General features: G+C 50.3%; 1 protein-coding gene across 2 annotated transcripts in view; it reads left to right on the top strand.

Moving 5' to 3' along the window:
* The window catches only part of LOC138764466 (insulin receptor-related protein-like), a 61,023-nt gene that overhangs the window by 5,559 nt on the left and 32,462 nt on the right, over positions 1 to 23,002 (top strand). Inside the window, exons 1-11 of one of the 2 annotated variants that reach the window (XM_069940432.1) lie at positions 2,521 to 2,696; positions 4,194 to 4,742; positions 6,040 to 6,355; positions 8,556 to 8,698; positions 13,828 to 13,972; positions 15,750 to 15,964; positions 16,187 to 16,313; positions 18,605 to 18,843; positions 19,344 to 19,511; positions 21,528 to 21,726; positions 22,354 to 22,386. In XM_069940432.1, coding sequence (XP_069796533.1) covers positions 4,340 to 4,742; positions 6,040 to 6,355; positions 8,556 to 8,698; positions 13,828 to 13,972; positions 15,750 to 15,964; positions 16,187 to 16,313; positions 18,605 to 18,843; positions 19,344 to 19,511; positions 21,528 to 21,726; positions 22,354 to 22,386 — 1,988 coding nt within the window. In that variant the 5' untranslated portion in view covers positions 2,521 to 2,696; positions 4,194 to 4,339. Of the gene's footprint in view, positions 1 to 2,520; positions 2,697 to 4,193; positions 4,743 to 6,039; positions 6,356 to 8,555; positions 8,699 to 13,827; positions 13,973 to 15,749; positions 15,965 to 16,186; positions 16,314 to 18,604; positions 18,844 to 19,343; positions 19,512 to 21,527; positions 21,727 to 22,353; positions 22,387 to 23,002 lie in introns of those variants that run through there. The other variant, XM_069940430.1, reaches the window with a different exon arrangement.

Here is a 23,002-nt window from a genome sequence, read left to right as displayed (position 1 = left end):
TAATGGTCAATCCACCACTGCTTCTCCTGTTTCTATTGGCAGAGATTCTCAACCTTTTTTTTCTCTTCCTTACACATACCACCTTATGTAATCCCTTACTAACCACGGAGCCCCGATGGCATCCGATGCAGAGGGTGGTGGGTATGTCAAAAGAGCTGGTGGAGAGAGAGAGGGGTGGGGGGAGGGGGGACAATGAAAGGCTTAAAATATTTGGACAGGTGGATGGATAGGAAAGGGTTGGAGGAAAGTGGGCCAAAGGCAACACGTTTAGATAGACACATTGCTCGGCATGGACATCGGACCCTATTGCCGTGCTCAGAAACGGTCTCCCATTACTGAGTTACCTCAGAGATTACATTGGGCAACAATGTTTTTCAAGATAAAAAAAATTGGGGATTATGATAATCAACTTCACAAAGCTAATTTCAGATTGGCCGTATCACGAGGGAAGTTGGAGAAACGCTAACTTTTATTGAATTTACCAGGTTTAATGGCATCATGATGTTGGCTCCTTGCGTTGGTTCAACTGATCTACAAATGTCTTGCCGCTGATTTCCGTTGTACTCGCCATCTGATGCCTGGCGCACCAGTGCCCGACAATAGTCGGCCGGCGCTGATGGATTCCAGTTGCCCCGATACCCCTTTTGCACGGTCGCAATGTCCTGGCGGAACCTTTCACCGTGCCCGTCACCGACTGAACCGAAATCAGCGGGGAAGGCGTCCGAGTGCGAACGCAGAAAATTAATTTTCAAGGACATGCTGCATTTCATGGTTTTGTCACTTGAAGTGGACTTGACAGGAAATCACAGAAATAGGTTGTATCTAAAAAAAACAGTATGCAATAGGAACATTTTAAGGTGATTTTTTTTTGTGATCAGTGACCCAAAATCCATAAAATAGACTCAAAAGTGTTCAGGAAGCAAAATCTTTGTCGTCCAGTGTTAGCGTTTACTCAAGCATCTTATATTTTCAGATGGGACACAAAGGTTGATATGAGCCTCAATCTGGGCCCTGCCGGTGAGAGGCTACAAGTCAATTGTGGCTGCGATGGGGAGTTTCACTTCCCTGGGCTGTCTATTATACCACGAAAAACATCATGGTTGATAGTGGGATCTCTCTGTGCTCAGACTTCCCACTCAATGAGAGGTGAATGCACTGGGTGGGAAATGCTAATCATGTATAGAGATTATCAATCTCTCTCACTTTCTCTTCCCCCTCCTCTCTCTCTCTCCCCCTCCTCTCTCCCCTCCTCTCTCTCCCCTCCTCTCTCTCCCCTTCTCTCTCTCTCTCTCCCCTCCTCTCTCTCACTTTCTCTTCCCCCTCCTCTCTCTTACACCTTGCTTCCCCTTCTTCTCTCCTCCCCACTCTCTCTCCTCCCTCCACTCTCTCTCCCCTCCTCTCTCTCTCCCCTCTCTCTCTCCCCTCTCTCTCTCCCCTCTCTCTCCCTCCTCTCCCCTCCTCTCTCTCTCCCCTCCTCTCTCTCTCCCTCCTCTCTCTCTCCCCTCCTCTCTCTCTCCCTCCTCTCTCTCACTCCCCCTCCTCTCTCTCTCCCCTCCTCTCTCTCTCCCCCTCCTCTCTCTCTCCCCTCCTCTCTCTCTCCCCCCCTTCTCTCTCTTCCCGCCTCTCTTCCCCCTCCTCTCTCTCCTCCTCTCTTACCTCCTCCTCCTCTTACCTCCTCCTCTCTTACCTCCTCCTCTCTTACCTCCTCCTCTCTTACCTCCTCCTCTCTCTCCCCCCTCCTCTCTCCCCCTCCTCTCTCTCCCCCCTCCTCTCTCTCCCCTCTCTCTCACCTCCACTCTCCCCTCCTCGCTCTCCCCCTCCTCTCACCTCCTCTGTCTCTTCCCGCCTCTCTTCCCCCTCCTCTCTCCCCTCCTCTCTCTTACCTCCTCCTCTCTCTCCCCTCCTCTCTCTTACCTCCTCCTCTCTCTCCCCCTCCTCTTTCTCCCCCACCTCTCTCTCTCTCTCCCCTCCTTTTCCCTCTCCCTTTCTTCTCATTTCTCACTCTTAATTCTCTTTCTCTCTCCCTCCCTTTCATTCTCATCTCCCATCTCCACTCCTCCTTCCAGTCTTCCTCTCCTTATCTCCCTCTCTCACAATTTCTCCCTCTTCTCTCCACCTGCGCTCGCACCTTCAAGTGAGAAGCCCCATAGCCTGGAAACGCCCAAGATCGACTGCGCTCGAAAGCCAAGCAGGCTCAGGCCTGGTCAGTACCTGGAGGGGAGACTGCGCGGAACACCAGGTGCTGTAGGTTTCTGTGAGGGGCAATGGACACAGTGGCCCCTCTCTGTCTGCCTTACGGTAGACAAAAGTCAACGAATTTCATGCATGTTACATTCTAAATGTAGTATTACGTGACAGTAATGGCACCTTCTCCCTTCGAATGAAACATGATAGGCTGCAGACGCTGTGACTGTTGTAAACACTGGAGAAGCTCAGCTGGTCTTTTCAGCATCTGCAGGAGACCAAGACGTTTTGGGTCTGAGCCCTTCTTCGAGGGAAAAAAAATCAGAAAACTCAGAAGCAGGGAATATCAGAAAGTCTCAGATGGGTTCAACGGTGGCTGGAAGAGACTCATGGAGGACAACTGTCCGTCAGGATGGAGGCCGGTGACGAGCAGTGTGCCTCAGGGATTGGTGTTGGGTCCTTTGTTGACCGTCATTTACATTAATGATTTGGATGACGGAGTGGTAAATTGGGTGAGTAAGTATGTGGATGATACAAAAAAAGAGGGAGTTGTGGATAGTGAGGAGGGTTTTCATGGACTTCAGAAGGATTTGGACTGTTTAGAAGAGTGGGCTGAAAGGTGGCAGATAGAGTTTAATGTAGACAAGTGTGAGGCTAGGGAATAATAACCAAATTATGACATATGCAGTGAAGGGGAGGGCGTTGAGGAATGCTGAGGAACAGAGGTATCTTGGAATAATGGTTCAGCGGTCCTTGAAGGTGGATTCCCATGTTGATTGGGTGGTGAAGAAGGCATTGGGTATTCTGGCCTTTATAAATCATAGCATAGAATATAGGAGCTGGGAGGTGATGTTGAGACTGTTTAAGGCTTTGGTGAGGCCGTTTGGAGTATTGTGTGCAGTTCTGGTCTACAAATTATAGGAAGGATATAAATAAGGTTGAGAGGGTACAGAGAAGATTTACTAAAATGTTGCCTGGATTGAATACGGAGAAAGATTGGGTAGACTGGGTTTTTATTTGTTGAAGCGTAAAAGGTTGAGAGGGGATTTGATAGAGGTATTTAAAATTATGAAGGGAATAGTTAGAGTAGATGTGAATAGGCTCTTTCCCCTGAGGGGAGGGGAGACTGGAACAAGGGGTCACAAGTTAAGAGTTAAGGGGCAAAACTTTAGGAGGAATATAAGAGGAAGCTTCTTCACTCAGAGAGCGGTGGCTGAGTGGAATGAGTGGTTGGGGCAGGGTCAATTGTGTCATTTAAGAGGAGGTTGGATGAGTGCATGGAGGTGAGGGGGTTGGAGGGTTATGGGCATGGGAGTGGGTAGGTGGAACTAGTGGAGTTTCATGTAAATCGGTGCAGACTAGAAGGGCCGAGATGGCCTGTTTCCGGACTGTAAATTGTTATATGGTTATATGTTCATTGAAACAATGGGAGGTGTTAATTGGATGTGCCAGACCGAGACTACCCGTAAACTGGAAGAACAGCACCTCATCTTCTGACCGGGCCCCCTCCAACTGGATGGCATTAATATCGACTTCTCTGGCTTTCGTTAAACCACCCCCCTCACCCCTACTTATTCCCCTGTCGTCTCTCCATTCCCTGTCTCCTTTTGTACCGACATGATAAAGTCCACCTAGTCCCTGCTCATATCCAATTCACACCTTTCTTTGGTCTGGTTTCCTCCCCCATTGAATTCTGAGTCTTTCTGATGTATCCTTGCCTCTGACTTTTCCTTGAAGATGAGTTCAGGCCCAAAACATAAGCAATTGTCTCTTATGGATGCTAAAATGACCATCCGAACCCCTCTCTCCCTGGAGTGCCCATTACCCTGTCCTCCATCCTTCCCTCTCCTCTTCCTTCCCCTTCCCTCCTTTGGCCCCCTCTCCCCTTCCTCTGTACTTCATTTCCCACTGTCCACTCCTCCCCTCTCCCTGCCCTTCCCTCCACCCACCCACCCCTCCCCCCCACCAGAGCCCTGGGTAACCAGCCCTCCGCTCTCTTCCCCACCCAGTCTGTGACAGCCTGGATGTTCGCCACGAGGTCGCTCAGCTGCAGAAGCTGGAGAACTGCACGGTGATTGAGGGGGACCTGCAGATCCTGTTGCTGTTCAACACCAAGGCCGAGGACTTTCACGGCCTCTCCTTTCCCCGCCTCACCATGATCACCGACTATCTGCTCGTCTTCCGCGTTTATGGCCTCGAGAGCCTGCGGGAACTCTTCCCCAACCTGGCCATCATCAAGGGGATCAATCTCTTCTTCAACTATGCTATGGTGATCTTCGAGATGCCCCACCTGCGGGAGATTGGCCTGCACGGCCTCACCAACGTGTTGCGAGGGGACGTGCGCATCGAGAAAAACCAGGAGCTCTGCCACCTCTCCACCATCGACTGGTCGCTCATCCTCAACTCAGGGGAGAACATCTACATCTTCGGCAACAAGCAGGTGGAAGAGTGTGGGGACGTGTGCCCAGGCGCAATGGACGGGGGCAACTCTTGCGTGCAGACCAGCTTCGACGGTCAGACGGACTATCGCTGCTGGACTTCAACCCATTGCCAGAAGGGTGAGTGACGCTAACATATCCCTGCTCAGATCAAACCTGGCTGACATCACAAGATATTAAAGCCCTGCCCCGCCATTCCAATCATCAGCTGATCTATCCTCCCCCTCAGCCTCGTTCCCCAGCAGGGCATCAAGAGTTCCAGGCAGAAAGCCAGAGAGTTGAGGCTGGGTGGATCAGGGGCCAGCCTCGACCTGCTCCTTGTGAAATACCCGCCAATCTCTCCCTTAAATCCACCCGATGACCTCGCTTCCATGGCCACCTACGACAACAATGTTCCACAGTCTCACGACCTGCTGACTGAAGAAAAATTTTCCGCGTTGCTGTTTTAAATGGACAACCTTTTATCCTGAAGTTGTACCCCTTTTAACCCTTTGGACTCCAGCCCTTTATTTAACCTTTAATACCATGGACTGGGTTCCTGGATAAACTACAGTGCGATTGAACCAGCTGGTGGTTGGGTAGGTAGGGAAAAAAAATAGTTAGTTATGAATTTCCTACTCTTTGGTCCACGTAGGATAGATCCTTCTCCAGACAGCTAAGTTGAAGTGAATTAATACCCCTCCACCCCGTGGCACAAGTTCATGGAAAAAAAATACAGGCCCCCTCCAGATCACTTGATTTCAGCTGCCCAATCAGCTTCTTGCTGATCCGAGCTTTTCATATCCAATTGCCCAAGTTACCTGACTCCAATTGCTAGGTAGCTAGAAACCCTGCTGAAGTCTGCGGCAAGTATTAAAACCAGTCCCTGAAAACAGGGTAGACCGAGTATTTGCACTTGCTGGTAGTCCCGGAAAGACTGGAGTCCAAAGGGTTCAGGAAATCTTGCTGTCTTGGGCCTATCTTTCCATCCACCTCCAAATGGACCAGGCACGCCCTAGACCAGTGGGTTTTCAAACTTTTTCTTTCCACTCACATCCCACCTTAAGTAATCCCTGGTGATCTTGTGATTAGAAAGGGATGGCTTAAGGTGGGGAAAGAAAAGGCTGAGAATCACTGCTGTAGATTCAATTGTTACTGAAATATTTTGCTTGAGATAAATGGTCACTGGCCCATTTCCTTTGGAGTTCCAAAACTGTGCACATAATGAGTCCATGAGGGATGATTAAAACTTTTTCTTTCCCCTCACATCCCACCTTAAGCGATCCCTTGCTCATCGCAGAGCACCGAAGGCAATAGGGATCGCTTAAGGTGGGATCCAAGGGGAAAGAAAAGATGTGTCACATTAAAACCCATGAAACAGAACTTGAGTAGGCCATTCTGCCCTTCAGGCTGACCTAACCTGCATTCCTTCCCACAGTCTGCCCCAGTAAGTGTGGAGACCGTAGCTGCACTGACACCGGTGAGTGCTGCCACAGAGAGTGCCTTGGGGGCTGCCGCCGGTCCGGTGACAACCGCATGTGCCTCGTGTGCCGGAATTATCACTACCAGGGTGCCTGCCTGCCCCACTGCCCGGACAGGACTTACAAACACGCAGGCTGGCGATGCGTCACTCAGGAGTACTGCGCCAGCCTGCACAAGACCTCAGACCACTCCAAGGATTGGCTTCCCTTTGTGGTCTTCCAGGGAGAGTGCCTACCGGAGTGTCCCTCTGGGTACACGCGGGAGAATAGCAGGTAGGCAACGAACAGGCGGGTGGGCTCTGGGCGCAGGGATGGGTTGTTCTCCCGAAGGATCGTGGCTTGCACAGGGCTTCCGCAGGGTCCTACTGTCCAGTCTTTTGTGGGACCGACAGCTCCATACAGGCTGTTAAAAGCCGAGTTTAACCCTTTGGATTCCATGTCCCTGTGTTCAGGGACTACCAACAAGCATATATACTCAGTGACCCAACCACTAGCTGGTTCGTTCTGGTGTTCCTATATCCACGGACCTAGTCAGTAGTATATATTAGGAAAGGGACCAGGCACCCAGAAGGTAGCATGAGGCCCTTTCAAACTGCCATGTAAAATGGGGTTAACCAGGCAACTTGCCTGGTTAGCGGCCCAGTTACGCGGCAGTAACCATGTCAACCCTTGAAAGAATCCAACCAGGTCCCTGACCTACCTCAGAGGTAGTCAGAGAACCCAGTTCTCATCTGCAGCCAATTTGAATGGGTAAATGTCCGACCCGGCCATCCTGGTGACACCAGCGCTGGCGTGTGTCACCAGGTAGTCAGCTTCTGAACATACGGCGGAACTTCCAGTGAGGGTGTGACACAACATTGCAGGGGGAATCCCCCTTAAATTGGCAAGTTGGAGATTTTAATGGGCCGATTCCCCCCTGCGATTTGAAAGGCGCTTCTGGCACCTTTGCCCCAGTAATTGCACCCCAGGTCTCTGGAGGGCGACCCAGGTGCTGCAGTTCAAATGGGGCTGCGGTTAGCACCACGTTGTTACAGCGCCATCGAGCCTGGTTGGAACCTGGCGCACTCTGTACGTTCCCAGGGGTGGTTGTGATTTATGGCTGTGGGCCATACATACAGAGAACACAAGAAGTCTTGGGCCAAACAACATTAGAGCTTAGGAAACAGGAGGAGAAGCTCATTCGGCCTGTCAAGCCTGCTAGTAACACTTCGGCCATTTTTAACCTTTCATAATGTATACTCCGGACTGGGTCCTTGGGTCAACTACAGCATAAAAAGGTTAAAAATCAGTACGGTGGATGATCCCGGCAAACGGGGACATGGAGTGCATGCACTTGTTGGCAATCACTGAAAACAGGGGCCTGGAATCCAAAGGGTTAATGCCCGGTAGTTTTCAACCACCTTGCGGGCAGGTTCGCTCGTGCTGCTCCAGGGGGGTTCAAACCAGATTGGCAGGGGGACGGGAGCCAGAGCGTTAGAGCCAATAGTGAGGTGGAGGACGGCCAGGGTCATGCGAGGGCTGCATGTACAGGCAGAAATCAAAGGTTTGTAAGTGATAGCTATGTTCTCAGGTGTCTTTATTTTCAACGCGTCAGAAAGGCGGACGAGATTAGGGCAATGATGGTCACGTGGGATTACATTATTGCTATCGGTGAGACTTGGTTGCAGGAGGGGCAGGACTGGGGTTCCAACATGATGGAGGGGGGAGGAGTGGCATTGCTAGTCAGGGAAAATATCACAGCTGTGCTTAGACAGGACAGCCCAGAGGGCTCATCTACCGAGGTCGTAGTGGTGGCGTTGAGGAACGGGAAAGATGTGACCACACTGATCGGGTTGTATTATAGAGACTGCCCAATAGAGAGAATTGAAGGAGAAAATCATTAGAGAGAGAGGGAGAGGGAGAGGGAGAGAGGGAGGGAGAGGGAGAGAGAGAGAGGGAGAGAGAGAGAGGGAGAGAGAGAGAGGGAGAGAGAGAGAGAGGGGGAGAGAGAGAGGGAGAGAGAGAGAGAGAGGGAGAGAGAGAGAGGGAAAGGGAGAGAGAGCAGAATGATGTAGGAAACAAAACGTTGTGATAGTCGGAGATTTCAACTTTCATGTGATGACTGGATTTCACATTAAAGGATCGGGTGGCTTGGAGTTTGTCTAATGTGTTCAGGAAAGTTTTCTAAATCAATATATAGATGTACCAACGAGGGAGAGTGCAATACTTAATCTCCTATTAGGGAGTGAGACAGGGCAGGTGGCAGGAGTATGTGTAGGTGAACGTTTTGGGTCCAGTGATCTGATACAGTGACCTCAGTATGACAAGGCTGGGTAGATTTTTACATTGTCGGGGAAATTAAGGCTTATGGAAAAAAGGCAGATCGGTGGAGATGAGTCTGTCATCAGATCAGCCGCAATCACATTGGATGGTGGAGCAGGCTCGACGGGCCGAATGGCCGACTCTGGTTTCCTGCATTCTTTCTCTATTCCAGTTTGGGTTGCAGCAAGTGCCGGGGGCATTGCCCCAAGTTCTGTCACGTGGGCACCAAGACCATCGACTCGCTTTCTGCCGCGCAGCAGCTGTCCGAGTGCACGGTCGTCGAGGGCAACCTGATCATCAACATTCGTGGAGGAAGTGAGTGCCTGGGGAGGGGACGGCCCCTGGGTGGTGGGCGTGTGGTGGTGGAAGAGGAGTGTTTCCAGATGGGAGAGTGGTAGAAGGAGGGGTTGTCCCCAGTATGGGGGTCTGGAGTAGGCTCTGGAGCGGGCGCGTCGTGGTCCTTGGTTGGATGGTTTTCCTCTGGCCAGGGAGAGCTTTGATTACCTCACCATGACTACAGTGATTCCATAGGGAGGGGTTGATCCCCCACTGTGAGGGAGATGGAGAGCGTTCCCTTGCACTGGACATTGACGCCCATCTCCCTGTCCCAACCAAGGTTCGCACTCAGCTGCCGGGGAATGCAGTGGGCAGGTGTTCCTGAATCAATAGCTTGACAGTGGACTCTCTGATCTACGGGCTGTCGCCCACCTCTTTGCTGAATGCAAAGTGGGTGGAGAAGGATGCTTGGTTCATCCCCAACAGCAGCGAGACAGAGGACACTATGGGCTGCTCCCGGGGCCACACACTGATCCAGACATCCAGGATGGCCAGAAGGCCATCAACTCGGTGAACTTTGTTCCGGCCCGAAACTGGCTGGTTTTTCAGCACGCCGAGATGCCGGTGAGGGAACGCTGCCAACGGCTGGTGCACTCCAGGCTGCAGAGGTATGTGCTGAGGGAGGCACAGAGGTTTTGGGGCGGCCGGTGGTGCTTGGGTGCTGTGGGAAAGGACCATAGTCTAGGGTCCTCCCATTACCAGGCATTGAGGGGCTGAGACCATAGAGAAGCCTTTCAAACCACAGAGGGGGTGGGGAGAAGGGACAAGGTGCCACGGTGGTGATCATGGAGTAAATCAGTGGTTCTCCCTTCCCACTCACATTCCACCTTAAGCAATCCCTTACTAATCACAGAGCACTTAAAGTGGGATGTGAGTGGAAAGAAAAAGGTTGAGAACCACCGGTGTAAAATGAACAGTGATGGAAATGAATGGATGGTTGTATAGGACATTGGTGAAGCCATACTTGGAGTTTTGTGTGCAGTTTTGGTCACCCAACTACAGGAAAGATATCAATAAGATTGAAAGAGTGCAGAGGGGGGGCTTGGCAAGATGGCGTAAGGATCAGATGTGCCTTCCAGTCCTCTCCTGACTCTATCTTATTGTTTTGTCTAGAAATGCCCGTTAAAATTCTTTAAAAATTTAGATAATTTCAGTGCTGTTAATTTAACTTATGATGGTACAATTGGTGAAAAAGAGCAAAAAAAAAACGACAACAGATCATCAAAAAACTACATTTTCTAAAAGTTCAAGTTCTGGAGCCTACCTGCAGGAAAGACACCGGGACTCAGCGTGAAATGGATCCCAGGAGAGAGGTACAGTGTTCGGATGTAGAGCTCTATGTTACATCGGTAGAGCCCCCTAAAGAGGGCGCCAAACAGCCTTTAGAACAAAGAGTTACTCAAAGGCATTTGTCAACTGTAGAGGTGGCGCTGCAAACTGCACCTCTTGAGATAGAAGAACCTATACAACTTGATGTACTGGGAGAACTTAATACATTATGGACTGGGGAAAACCCTGGCCAGCATCCTCCAGTCACTGCTGGAGAGGCTGTGGCTGGGGTTTCCACACGCAGTCATACTACAAGGAAGGCAACCAGAATGAAGGAAGGAACAGAAGATCCTTTGGTTATGGAGAAGAAGCAGAAATCTGTTGAGCCAAAATCTCTTCCAATTGAAAAGATTTTTGTGAATCTTGAATTTAAATGATCTTATACAATGATCTTATACAATCCAAGATTATGACTGAACTTGGTACTAGGTTTAATACTCTGGTGAAAATACATTCTCAACAGATGGCTGAGTTTGGAGCTTTTAAGCTTGAAGTGAGAGATAAATTTAATTCGTGTGAAGAAGATATAGACGAAATACGGGATCAAGTTTTTGATGTGACCAAAATGGTCGAAGACTTACAAACTCAAAATAAAAATTTGGTGAAAAAGATTGATTATTTGGAAAACCAATCCAGACGGAACAATATAAAGATTATTGGTTTGCCGGAAGGTATGGAGGGACCAGACCCAAGAAAATTTTTTACTGAATGGATTCCGCAGGTGCTTGGTCAAGAACATTTCCCGGAAGGAATAATACTGGAACGTGCTCACAGAGCCTATTTCAGGTCAAAGTCCAAGACCTGTTTTGGTTCGTTGCTTGAATTATTACGACAGAGAAATAATTTTACGAGTGGCTATTAGAAATGCACAGCAGAGAAAATCACCCTTGATGATTCAAAATAATTGAGTTTTCTTCTATGTGGATTTGAGTCAAGAAGTTATGTTCCAACGGCGGGAATTCAATCCTGCTAAAGAGTTGTTGTGGAAGAAAGGTTACAAGGCAACCTTTAGATATCCAGCTGTTTTGAAGGTTTTCCAAGATGGTTGCCAACCAAAGTTCTTTGATTCTCCAAAGGAAGCTATAGCATTTGCTCAAGAGCTGCCAATTACTCAGTTTCAACAGAGACATAGTCCGCCGCGATCTCTAAGGAGACAAGAGATGGAAGAAAAGAGCCGTGCTCCAAGAAGGAATGGTTGTAATGGTGACTCGGCAGTTGGAGCTGATTAAAAGAAGAGTTGTCCTTTTTTTTCTAATGTTTTTTTTTTAAAAAAAGGGATATTAAATATTAAATAATGATGATGTTAGTTTAAGATGAAGTGAGAGTTGGGGGAGAGAACTGTATAGGCACTATTTCCTGAAAGTCATCTGCTACGTGTGAGTTATCTCACACCCATTTTTTTTGGGGAGTTACTGCATTGCGCGGTTTAGACGGGAGGGGTATTTTTTAACCTCCTACCCATTTTTTTTCCTTTTTTTTCGTATTATTAGATTAAAGAGTGAAGGGGATTTTTTTGTTTAAATATAAAAAAAGCATAAGAAAGTATTTGATTGTTTAAAAAACTAAAAATTGATGTGGTTTTTTTTGTAAAGTTTATTCAGTAGATAAGGAATATCTGAAATTTAAATGTGAATGGGGTGGATAAGTTTTTTTTAATTTTTTCTTTAACTTTAAGGTGAAAGGAGTGGTAATTCTGGTGTATTGCTATTTTAGTTATAGAACGAAGGGAATAATGGTGAAAGTTCTAAATTGAATTGTACAATTCTTAATGAGGCTTGAATTTTGTTTGTGGTTTATGCTCCATTTGTTGAAGATATAGATTTCGTTGTAGATGTGTTTTTATTATTTGGATATCTAAATTTTAACGTAATGATTGGGGATATTTAAATGTGGTATTGGAGCTTTTATTGGATAACTATTCAAGAGTAAAAGGGAAAAATGGTGGAAGAGTACTAATGCTTAATGAGGTTTGAATTTTGTTTTAAGATGGTGGTTTATGTGATTAATAAGATGATAGATGTGAAGTTAGTTGATATTTGGTGAAGGTTTATCTCTATAGAGAAAGTTTTTTTTCATCTTTTTTTTCATGCTACAATTTTTTTTTAAGAATTGATTATTATTTAAGAATTTTTGATAGATAATGTTACTAACTTTACTAATTTTTTTATATTAAGTTTGAGTTAAATATATGTTTCATCTTAACTCCGTTTGTTAAATATATGCATTTAAGTTTGATTTAAATATGTTTTTTAAGTCTGATATCTTAGAATTAATTACTTTTCTTTTTGTTAGTATTTTAATCGGTTATGTTTTTGGTTTTTTTTGTAAGTGGGTTTTTTTTCTCATATATTATTAACTTTATTAATTCTTCACTCTTTATTTTGGGGGGAAGGGGGGGTTGGACTAATTTGAGTTGGGTTATTAATGTGTAATAATTATTGGGAAGGGTATAGTTTATTTAGATAACTGATACTGTATTGTAAATTTATTATTTTATTCTTAATTTTTTTAAATGTAATCCTCTATGTTATTCATGTTATAAAATCTTAAATAAAGTTTAAAAAAAAAAGACTGCAGAGAAGATTTACTAGGATGTTACCCAGACTTCAGGAACCAAGGTTAAACAGGTTAGAACTTTATTCCCTGGAGCGTAGAAGAATGAGGGGAGATTTGATCGAGGTATTTAAAATTATGAGGGAGGACAGACAGAATAAATGTAGGTAGGATTTTTCCACTGAGGGTGGGTGAGTTACAAACCAGAGAACATGGGTTAAGGGTGAAGGGGGAAAGGTTTAGGAGAAATTCTTCAGACAGAGAGCGGTGGAACAAGCTGTCAGCTGAAGTGGTGAATGCAGGCCCAATTTTAACATTTAAGAAGAATTCAGGCAGGTCCATGGATGGGAGGGGTATGGACTGGGTGCAGGTCAATGGGACTAGGCAGAAAGAGTTTGGCACAGACTAGAAGGGCTGAAGGGCCTGTTTCTGCACCATAATGTTCCTTTGTTCTCCATGAAATTAAGGGCGGGAAGGGGCTTTGAACGGTCTTCCTTTCAGAACCAGAGAACACCACTGCATGGAAAACAGGCCATTCAGTCCTTCTAATCTGTGCTGAAATATTATTCTACCTGTCCCATCGACCTGCACCCAGTCCATAACCCTCTAGACTACTTCCATCCATGTATTCATCCAATTTATTCTTAAAACCTAAGGGTGAGCCTGCATTTACCACGTCAGATGGCAGCTCGTTCCACACTCCAGTGAAGAAGTTCCCTCATAAACTTTTCCCCTTTCACCCTAAAGCCATGAACTCTTGTATTTATCATTCCCAATCCATGTGAAAAGAGCTGACTCGCATTTACTCTGCCTGTCCCCCTCATAATTTTGTAAACCTCTCTCAAATCTCCCCTCATTCTTCTACATTCCAAGGGATAAAGTCCAAAACTGTTTAACCTTTCCCTGTAACTCAACTCTTGAAGACCCGGCAACATCCCAGTAAATCTTCTCTGCACTCTTTCGAGCTGACTGATATTCTTCCTGTAGTTTGGTGACCAGAACTGCACACAATGCTCCAAATTTGGCCTCATCAATGTGTTAGACAACCTTGCCATAACATCCCAACTCCTGTTCTCAATTTGTAAATAATTTATCTTGAATTACGTCTATTTTTGGTATTAAGGTTGAGGTTAGAATGTTTGCGGCCACAATCTGGGATCCTCATGGGTGGGTCAGTGAGCGGACAGGCATGCATCTTACCCTCTCCCACTGCTGCCTCTCCATAGACAACCTTGCAGTGAAGCTGGAGGCCAGCTTAGGCCTAATTGAAACCATCACTGGCTTCCTGAAGATCAAGCACTCCTTCGCCCTGGTCTCCTTATCCTTCTTCACCAACCTGAAGCTAATTCGCGGCGATTCGATGGTTGACGGGTAAGGCGGGTTCCAGATGGTACCAGGGTCCCGAGGTCAACACCACACCCATCTCTTCTCCCTCAAAGGCTTGGGGTGTGGGCAGGTGTGAGAGGGGCTGAGAGTGGGAGGTTTGAGAGGGCAACTTGAGAGAGGGCATCTTGAGGGGAACAGCTTGAGGGGGGATTTTGAGAGGGGGCTGAATGGGGGGGTTTGAGAGGGGGGCTGAGAGTGGGGGGTTTGAGAGGAGGGCTGAGAGTGGGGGGTTTGAGAGGAGGGCTGAGAGTGGGGAGTTTGAGAGGGGGTGGGGTGAGAGTGGGGGGTTTAAGGAGGGTGAAAGTGGGAGGGTTGAGGAGGGTGAAAGTGGGAGGTTTGAGGGGGGCTGAGAGGGGGATGCTGAGTGGGGGGTTTTAGGGGGGGCTGAAAGTAGGGAATTTGAGAGTGAGGAGTTTGAGAGAGGGCGGCTTGAGAGAGGGCAGCTTGAAGTGGGGTGACTTGAGGGGGACGGCTTGTGGTGGGATTTTGAGAGGGGGGACTGTAGGGGGCTGAGAGTGGGGGTGTTTGAGAGGGGGGCTTGAGAGGGGGGGTTTGAGAGGGGGGGTGAGAGGGGGGGTGAGAGGGGGGGTTTGAGAGGGGGGCGGAGAGTGGAGGTTTGAGAGGGGGTGGAGAGTGGGGGTTTGAGAGGGGGTGGAGAGTGGGGGTTTGAGAGGGGGGCTGAGAGTGGGGAGGTTTGAGAGGGGGCTGAGTGGGAGGTTTGAGAGGGGGCTGAGTGGGAGGTTTGAGAGGGGGCTGAGTGGGAGTTTTGAGAGGGGGCTGAGTGGGAGGTTTGAGAGGGGGCTGAGTGGGAGGTTTGAGAGGGGGCTGAGTGGGAGGTTTGAGAGGGGGCTGAGTGGGAGGTTTGAGAGGGGGCTGAGTGGGAGGTTTGAGAGGGGGCTGAGTGGGAGGTTTGAGAGGGGGCTGAGTGGGAGGTTTGAGAGGGGGCTGAGTGGGAGGTTTGAGAGGGGGCTGAGTGGGAGGTTTGAGAGGGGGCTGAGTGGGAGGTTTGAGAGGGGGCTGAGTGGGAGGTTTGAGAGGGGGCTGAGTGGGAGGTTTGAGAGGGGGCTGAGTGGGAGGTTTGAGAGGGGGCTGAGTGGGAGGTTTGAGAGGGGGCTGAGAGTGGGGTTTGAGGGGGAGGCTGAGAGTAGGGAATTTGAGAGGGGGGCTGAGAGTGGGGAGGTTTGAGAGGGGGGCTGAGAGTGGGGAGGTTTGAGAGGGGGGCTGAGAGTGGGGAGGTTTGAGAGGGGTTTTGAGATGGGTGCTGAGAGTGGGGGGTTTTAAGAGTGGGGGTGGTTTGAGAGGGGGCTGAGAGTGGAAGATTTGAGAGTGGGTGTGAGTGAGAATAAGCGTGCGTGTGAGGAAGGGAGAGAGGAGACGGGCAGACAAATCCCATGTGAGGCATTGAACAATACACACAGTAACTGTGACCCACGATAGCTGTGCATAAAACCTCAGCTGCTGGCTCCTGGAACGTCCCTCAGATTCCGGAATATTCACGTTTCTATCCAGAAGCCCCTGGAATGCTGCTTTTTTAAAAAAGAGAATCGCTCTGGGTTCTCCAGGTTGGGAGGGACAGATATTTGGGTGGAGGGACGGATATCGGGGTGGGGGTGGAGAGATATCCTGGATGAGGGGATGGATATCTAGGTGAGGGGAACGTGTCTGTCCGAGGGGCCGTTCTCTGGGAGGGATGAACTGAACGCTCCCTGGGACAGCCAGCGGAGACACGGTGGTAACCTCAGCCCAACCCACCTTCCCCCAGGAACTACACGCTCTACGTCCTGGACAATCAAAACCTGCAACAGCTGTGGAACTGGAACCACCACCGGCTCTCCATCCCCGTCGGACGGATGTACTTCGCTTTCAACCCCAAGCTGTGCCTCTCCGAGATCTATCGCATGGAGGAGGTGACAGGTACCAAGGGCCGGCAGAACAAGGCTGAGATCAACCCGCGCACCAATGGAGATCGCGTGTCCTGTAAGTGTTTGCGGCTCCCCGTCGTTTTCTGTCCCGTCACTCCCTGTTATACCCGCTTCACGCCCCGCCACTCACATCCTCCGCCCCATCACTCACTCCCCCTCAGCCCCCGTCACTCGACCCCACCCCAGTCTCTCAACCCCACCCGTCATCACTCCCCTGCCACTCACCTCCCCCCCCCCCCCCCCCACCACCTGCTGATGTGGGTGTTCCGTTGTGCAGGTAAGAGCTACATGCTGAAGTTCATCTCCAACACCACCTACACCGACCGCATCCTGCTGACTTGGGAACGGTACCAGCCCCACAACTTCCAGGATCTCATCAGCTTCATCGTCTATTACAAGGACGCGTGAGTTTCCGAGCGAGGGGGACGCGGCGCCGACAACCCCGCACGGAACCCCGAAAGACAGACAAGCAGACAGCTCCCCCACCCCCCCCCCCCCCCGACCACCCGCGAGTGGCCAGCTTCGCCGACCCCACTGCTCGGTCCAACACCGATATAAAGGGGGAGAACTCCTGCGTACAGGGACCTCCAATGGGACCCCCCCACCCCACAGGGCGGCACTGCCAATATTTTTTTACTTTCGTTGTCCAAAGTTACAAGTACTACGTTTGTCTTCAATTCCCACAGAACAGGTTACAAATTGGAACCTAATGATCTCCATCCATTCTGTCAAATCCTGGGGGGAGCCAACCTTTTCCGGAGACCCTCCAAACCGCCCGTGAGCACTGGAGTGCTCCTCCCCCCCCCCCCCCCCTCGGGATTACGCCCGGGCTGAACCCAAGCCAGCCTGCTGCCCTGCCTCCCGAACGGCCAGACCCGCGAGGACAAACCTGCCTCCCCCCAACCACCTGGGTGACCAAAGATCAAAAGGGGAGGGGGGGGGCGGGCGTTACCCAGTGGGCGACTTCTGTAGGGCCCAGGGCTTTCAGAGGACAGGTCTGGCGTATTTTACGAACTGTATCAAAGAATAGCTCACATCAGGAGAGGGCGGTGATTGAAGTCGGTCTAAGGTGGGGAGGGTGGGCATCGCTGGCCCTCACTCATCTCCTCAATCTCTCACTTGTTGGCTCCTCGTGCCACACCCTGGAAACCGCTTCAGCTTGCGGGCGGAAACCATCCCTGATTCAACAACTTAGCCATGCGCCGCGTCTCGACTATGTCTTGCCACTGGGTCCAGATCGGCCGGGGCGAGAGGGTGAGGCTGATGACCGACGGAGCTCTCCCTCTCTTGAATCCAAGTCAAGCGCGAGTCACGACTTCAAACCCAACGCTATTCCCCACGCCTTTATCCGAGCAGAGCGATGAACAGAAATCCCTGGATGGTGAATCCTTGGATTCTGTGGACACCGCGGTTTAAGTGAAACAAACATACAAATGCTGGAAAAACTCAACAGAGGTGAAGACACATCACCGACGTTTCGGGCTGGAGCCCTTCAGCAAGGGACTGGCTCCCTGGCAATCGAGACTCCTCGGTGGAGTCAACACCTGACATCCGAGCTAATCGATAGGCCATTTCAGATAGTCCAAAAGTCGGGGAATCTCTGCCCAAACGCATCATCTGAATGTGCGGGGGCGGGTCTCCGAGCCGCGTCATCCGACCCTTCTCCCAGAGGGATCATCTCTGCAGCGCAGCCCTCCGCCGGTCCATCTGCGCTCTGTTTGGGGGGCGGCGGTGTGGCCGTCCCTCCCGCGACCCGTCCTCTCCCTCCAAGTCGGGGGGGGGGGGGGGGACGGCCACACCGGTCCGCCCCGGCCTTCGGAGCCGCCCTCTGCTGCTCAAAGCGCGGCAGAGCAATGGCCACCTTCCCTACCCATAATCCCCCCGTGCAGCTGGAACTGTTCTGGGAGCCACAGCGCGGTTTCAGCCGCGTGGGGGAATTATGGGTAGGAAGACCAGCCATGGCTCTGCCGCGTGTTGATGACGGGTGGCGCTACGGAGCCAGTCGCCCCGCTTCCACGGGGATGGGGGCTACGAGGCGCCTCTGGTTAGGACTGGGATGCTGGAGCGGCCTTTTTGGGCTGCTGTCTGAATGGGAAGTTCCAGATTTTCGATCCGCCCCGTAGCCGGTCTCCAGGCGGAGGCCCGAACTGAACTGGCGGTGGAGTCACTGATGTTTAACGAGCAAATTAGGTGGAGTGAATCCACCCGGGCAAATTGCTTGAACTGCCGAGTTGGGAGACGGCAGAGGGCTTCTTCTGACCATGAAGTCTACCCGAGGACACCCACACGCGCAAAACTTTCGATTTAAACCCCATTTCGGCCATTTAAACAGCTCCCTGCGGTGCTGACCGTGACCCTCCTTCAGGACACCCACCCCCCTCCCCCAACGTGGCGCTCACTCAGCGAGCCTTCCTGCAGTCCTCTCTCTCAGCCTCACCGTCTGACTCCGCCGTGGACACAAACATCAGGAGATGGGATGGGGCTCGAATCTATCCCGTTCGGTGAGAGAGCAACCGATCTGATTGTGACCCTTCTTGTATCCACTAACCCCCCACCCTTGCCTGAGGAGGAGGAGGTGGTGGTGGGGGGCGGGGGGAGTTGCAGAGCATCGGGGCCTCTGAGAGAGGAAAACACCGGAACCCACCCTCGGGACGTCCCCAGAAGGAAATCCACCCTTTTCTGCTCCGTCCTGCAGCCCTTACCAAAACGTGACCGAATACATCGGGCAGGACGCATGCGTGCCCAACAGCTGGACAATGGTAGATGTAGACCACCCCTTTAACAAGCACCATTACCCCGAGGTGATGCTTCACAACCTGAAGCCCTGGACGCAGTATGCCATCTTCGTCCGAGCCATCACGCTGACCGTGTCCGAGACCAGCCACAGCCAAGGGGCCAAGAGCGACCTGGTCTACATCCGCACCAAGGCCGCAGGTAACCCACCGGCGGCTGGGGGTGTTGTAGATAATGGGTGGCACAGAGGTCATATCGGCGGACCTGGGTTGGGAGGCAAGGATACATCACCTTGCTGGAGACTGTGAGAGATGTTATGATAACAGGGGGAGTGGATGGGTTTGGAATTATCCAGATGAGGTGGGGAAGGATGAAATCGTGAGTAGAGGCAGGGGTTAAGTGGGGTAGGTGCAGATTTAGGAGCATGGATTGGGCGGTGGAGAGGGGAGGGATTGGGCGGTGGAGAGGGGAGGGATTGGGCGGTGGAGAGGGGAGGGATTGGGCGGTGGAGAGGGGAGGGATTGGGCGGTGGAGCTGGAGGGATTGGGCAGTGGAGGAGGAGGGATTGGGCGGTGGAGAGAGAAGGGATTGGGCAGTGGAGAGGGTATATTTAGGTTGGGACATTCGAAGGCTCTCCTTGTGGGTGGACTGCTCTGGGTGCCTTTGTCACATCTGCTCATGCCCCCTGCTTCTCGCCGCAGCACCCACTGTCCCTCAGGATGTGGTGTCCATGTCAAACTCCTCATCGCAGCTCATTGTCAAGTGGAAGCCGCCGATCCACCGTAACGGGAACCTCACCTACTACCTGGTGGTGTGGCAGGAGCAGCCCGAGGATGGAGAGCTGTATACCAATGACTACTGCCACAAGGGTGAGGCCTTTTCTCCCCCAATCACCTTGACACAGGGCCAAGTGGGACGATGTGCGGTGTGAAGGAGCCTCTTTGTAGAGGATATAAAATCATCAGAACAGAGAATCCCTACTGCCCTCCACATTCCATGCTGGCTGTGATACCTAGTTACCCCCATGAGGCTGGTATCCAGCTGCGCTGTTCATATCCTGACCAAAATGCCTTTAAATCAATAAAATCCATACACCTCTCAAATTTGTCACGCAGGTTGAGAGGATATTTAAGAAGGCCAGTGGAATACTGGGCTCTGTTGAGTTTGAGCCAAGAGGCCATGTTGCAACTCTACAAATCTCTGGTGAGACCCCACTGTGTTCAGTTCTGGTCACCTCATTACAGGAAGGATGTGGTCTCTGTGGAGAGGGGGCAGATGAGATTCACCAGGATGTTGCCTGGATTGAAAAATAAGTCTTATGCGGTTAGCAGAGATGGGACTTTTCTCTTTGGAGCAAAGAAAGATGAGAGAAGACTTAATAGAGATCAACAGGTTGAACCTCTATTAACCGGTGCTCTATGGTCCAGCAACTGCCATAGTCTGGCACATTTTAATGTGCACGGTTTCAGAATTCCAAAGGAAATAGGCCAATGTCAATTTTTCTCAGGCAAAATATTTTGGGAACAATTGGGTCCAGAGCAGTGGTTCTCAACCTTCCCTTCCCACTCACATCCCACCGTAAGCAATCCCTGACTAATCACAGAGCCCCGATGGCACAGGGATTACATAAAGTGGGACGTGAATGGGAAGACAAAGGTCGAGAACCACTGGGGAAGAGCCATGTTTCGGATCGACTTAGTGTGGTAATAGTGCAATGGGCTGTCTGGGTGTACGTTTCAGGGACTAGGATCTATTGGGGCGAGGGGTGTGTGTTTCAAGTTGGGGGAGGTTTTGGTGACTGTGTGTTTAGGAACAAGAAATAGAAGCAGGAGTCGGCCATTTGGCCCGTCGAGCCTGCTCCGCCATTCAATGAGATCATGGCTGATCTGATGATGGGCTTATCTCCACCTCCCTGCCTTTACCCCATATCCCTTAATTCCCCTACTCTGTAAAAAAAAAAAAAAAAAATCAATCCAACCTTGTCTTGAATATATTTACTGAGGTCACCTCCACTGCTTCAATAGGCAGCGAATTTCAGAGATTCACCACCCTCTGGGAAACGCAGATCCTCCTCATCTCCGTCTTGAATCTTGAGGTTACGTCCCCTCATTCTGGTCTCCCCCACCAATGGGAACAACTTACCAACCTCTATCTTAGCAATGCCTTTCATAATTTTATACACTTCCTTCCCATTCTTACAAATCCCAGCGGGTACAGTCCCAGACGACTCGCTCTCTCCTTGTAGGCCACGTATTAGTGAACCGACGTCTAAATGGGCCAGTGCAAATGGGCATCACAAGAGGCGGCAACTCGAGAAGGCAGCCCCACCACCACCACCACCCAGGCCGTGCCCTCTTTTCACTGCTGCCACCACTGGAAAGGAGGTACAGGAGGCTGAAGACGAACCCTCCCCACCCTGCACCCCCCCCCACAGCGGCACAAGGACAGCTTCTTCCCCTCTGCCATCAGATTCCTGAATGGACAACGACCAAACCCCCAGACACGGCCTCATTTTCTCTTCTTTTTGCACTAATTAATTTTTATTTTACATGTAATTATCTAGATTTATGCAGTTGCAAAACAAAAAATTTCAAGAGACATGTTCATGACAATAAACTTTAATTCTAAAAGAAATGACCACTATTTCTCAACGGTCAACACTGACGCTCAAAGCTGAACACAAACCGACATGTTAATTGAGGTTATCGTCAATGATAGTTGATTGTCGTCAGCCCTCACCCTTCCTGGTGAATACTGACCTCTGGGTCAGGTCTGACCCCCCCCCCCCACCCCCAGACGTTGGCCCTCCCTGCTGCCACCAAAACCACTCTCGCGGGCCAAGACCGTCTGGGGAGAATGCCGTTGGTTCTCTCTTCCCCCTGCAGGAATGAAGTTGCCGACCAGCGTGGTAGCCAGTGCCCCAGATAACTATGACCACGACAGATTCAATGATTCCAAGGCAGAGAGTGGGGAGCATTGCTGTCAGTGTCCCAAGACCCAGGCGCAGCTGGAACAGGAGGCGGAGGAAACTTCCTTCCGCAAGAAGTTCGAGAACTTCCTCTACAACTCCATCTTCATTCTCAGGTAACGGGGTGGGGAGAGCAGCGGACCCCACAGTGCCGTTTCCCCACTCCCCCGGGGCACCGCATCAGAATGAGGTCCTCAGCCGTCTCCACACGGCTGACCGCAGTTTCCGCAGCCCTTCAGATGTCGGGACGTCATCAAGGTGCCTCAACCTTGAATCCAATGCTCACTGTCCCCAAGTCAAGGGTGTGCAGTGTTATGGTGTGTCTGGCCCTGGGAGCGCGTGACTGGGCAGTGTAGAGCAGTGGTTCTCAACCCTTTCCTTTCCACTCCGTACCACCTTAAATAATCCCTTACTAACCATAGATCACCTATGGCAAAGTGATTGGTAAGGGATTACTTAAGGTGGTGTATGAGTGGAAAGAAAAAGGTTGAAAACCACTGTCCAGTCATGCATTCCCAGGGCCAGACACACCATCCCACCCCACTCGTGATTGAGAACCACTCATGCAGCATTATAATAGGAAATTATAGAGGGTAACTTCACTTTGTGTCCAGCCCAATGTGCTGTAAACTATACTGAATAATGGAGAAAGTAGAGTGGGGTTGGGGTGCGGGGGGGGGGGGGGGGGGGGTGGCTGGGAGAAGTCAATGAATCAGTTACTAACGAGACAACTTGCATTTCAGAAAACCCAAGACCGTGCAAGGCATGAAGCCGAGGTGAGAGGCTTTTCTTAGAACCATAGAACATCACCATATAGAGAACACAGGCCCTTCGGTCCTTCCCGTCAGTGCAGATGTCGGGACGTCATCTGACCCGCGCCCTCCCTACACCTTCCTGTCCGTGTAGCTGTTCAAATTCTTCTTCAATGTGAGACATGAGCCCACATTCACCATTTACTTCAGCTGGCATCTCGCTCCACGCTCCCACAGCTCTCTGCATGAAGAAGTTTCCCCCTAAACTTTTCCCCTTTTACCCTTAACCCATGTCCTCTGGTTTGTATCTCATCTAAAAGCTGACCTACATTTACTCTGTCTGTACCCCTCATAATTTTAAATATCTCTATCAAATCTCCCTCATTCTTCAACTCTCCAGGGAATAAAGTCCTCACCAGTTTAACCTGTAACTCAGCTCCTGAAGTCTGGACATCATCTAGTAAATCTTCTCTGCCCTCTTTCTATCTTATTGATCTCTTTCCTGTAGTTCGGTGACCAGAACTGCACACAATGCTCCAAATTTGGCCTCCACAATGTCTTATGAAACTTTACTCAATACTCAATACTTCGATTTATGAAGGCCAATAGCTCTCTTTATCACATTCCCTGATCCCCTACA

This window comes from Narcine bancroftii, chromosome 5 (genome assembly GCF_036971445.1).
Source record: "Narcine bancroftii isolate sNarBan1 chromosome 5, sNarBan1.hap1, whole genome shotgun sequence".
Classification (NCBI taxonomy): domain Eukaryota; kingdom Metazoa; phylum Chordata; class Chondrichthyes; order Torpediniformes; family Narcinidae; genus Narcine; species Narcine bancroftii.
This window is presented reverse-complemented; position numbering and strand designations above follow the sequence as displayed.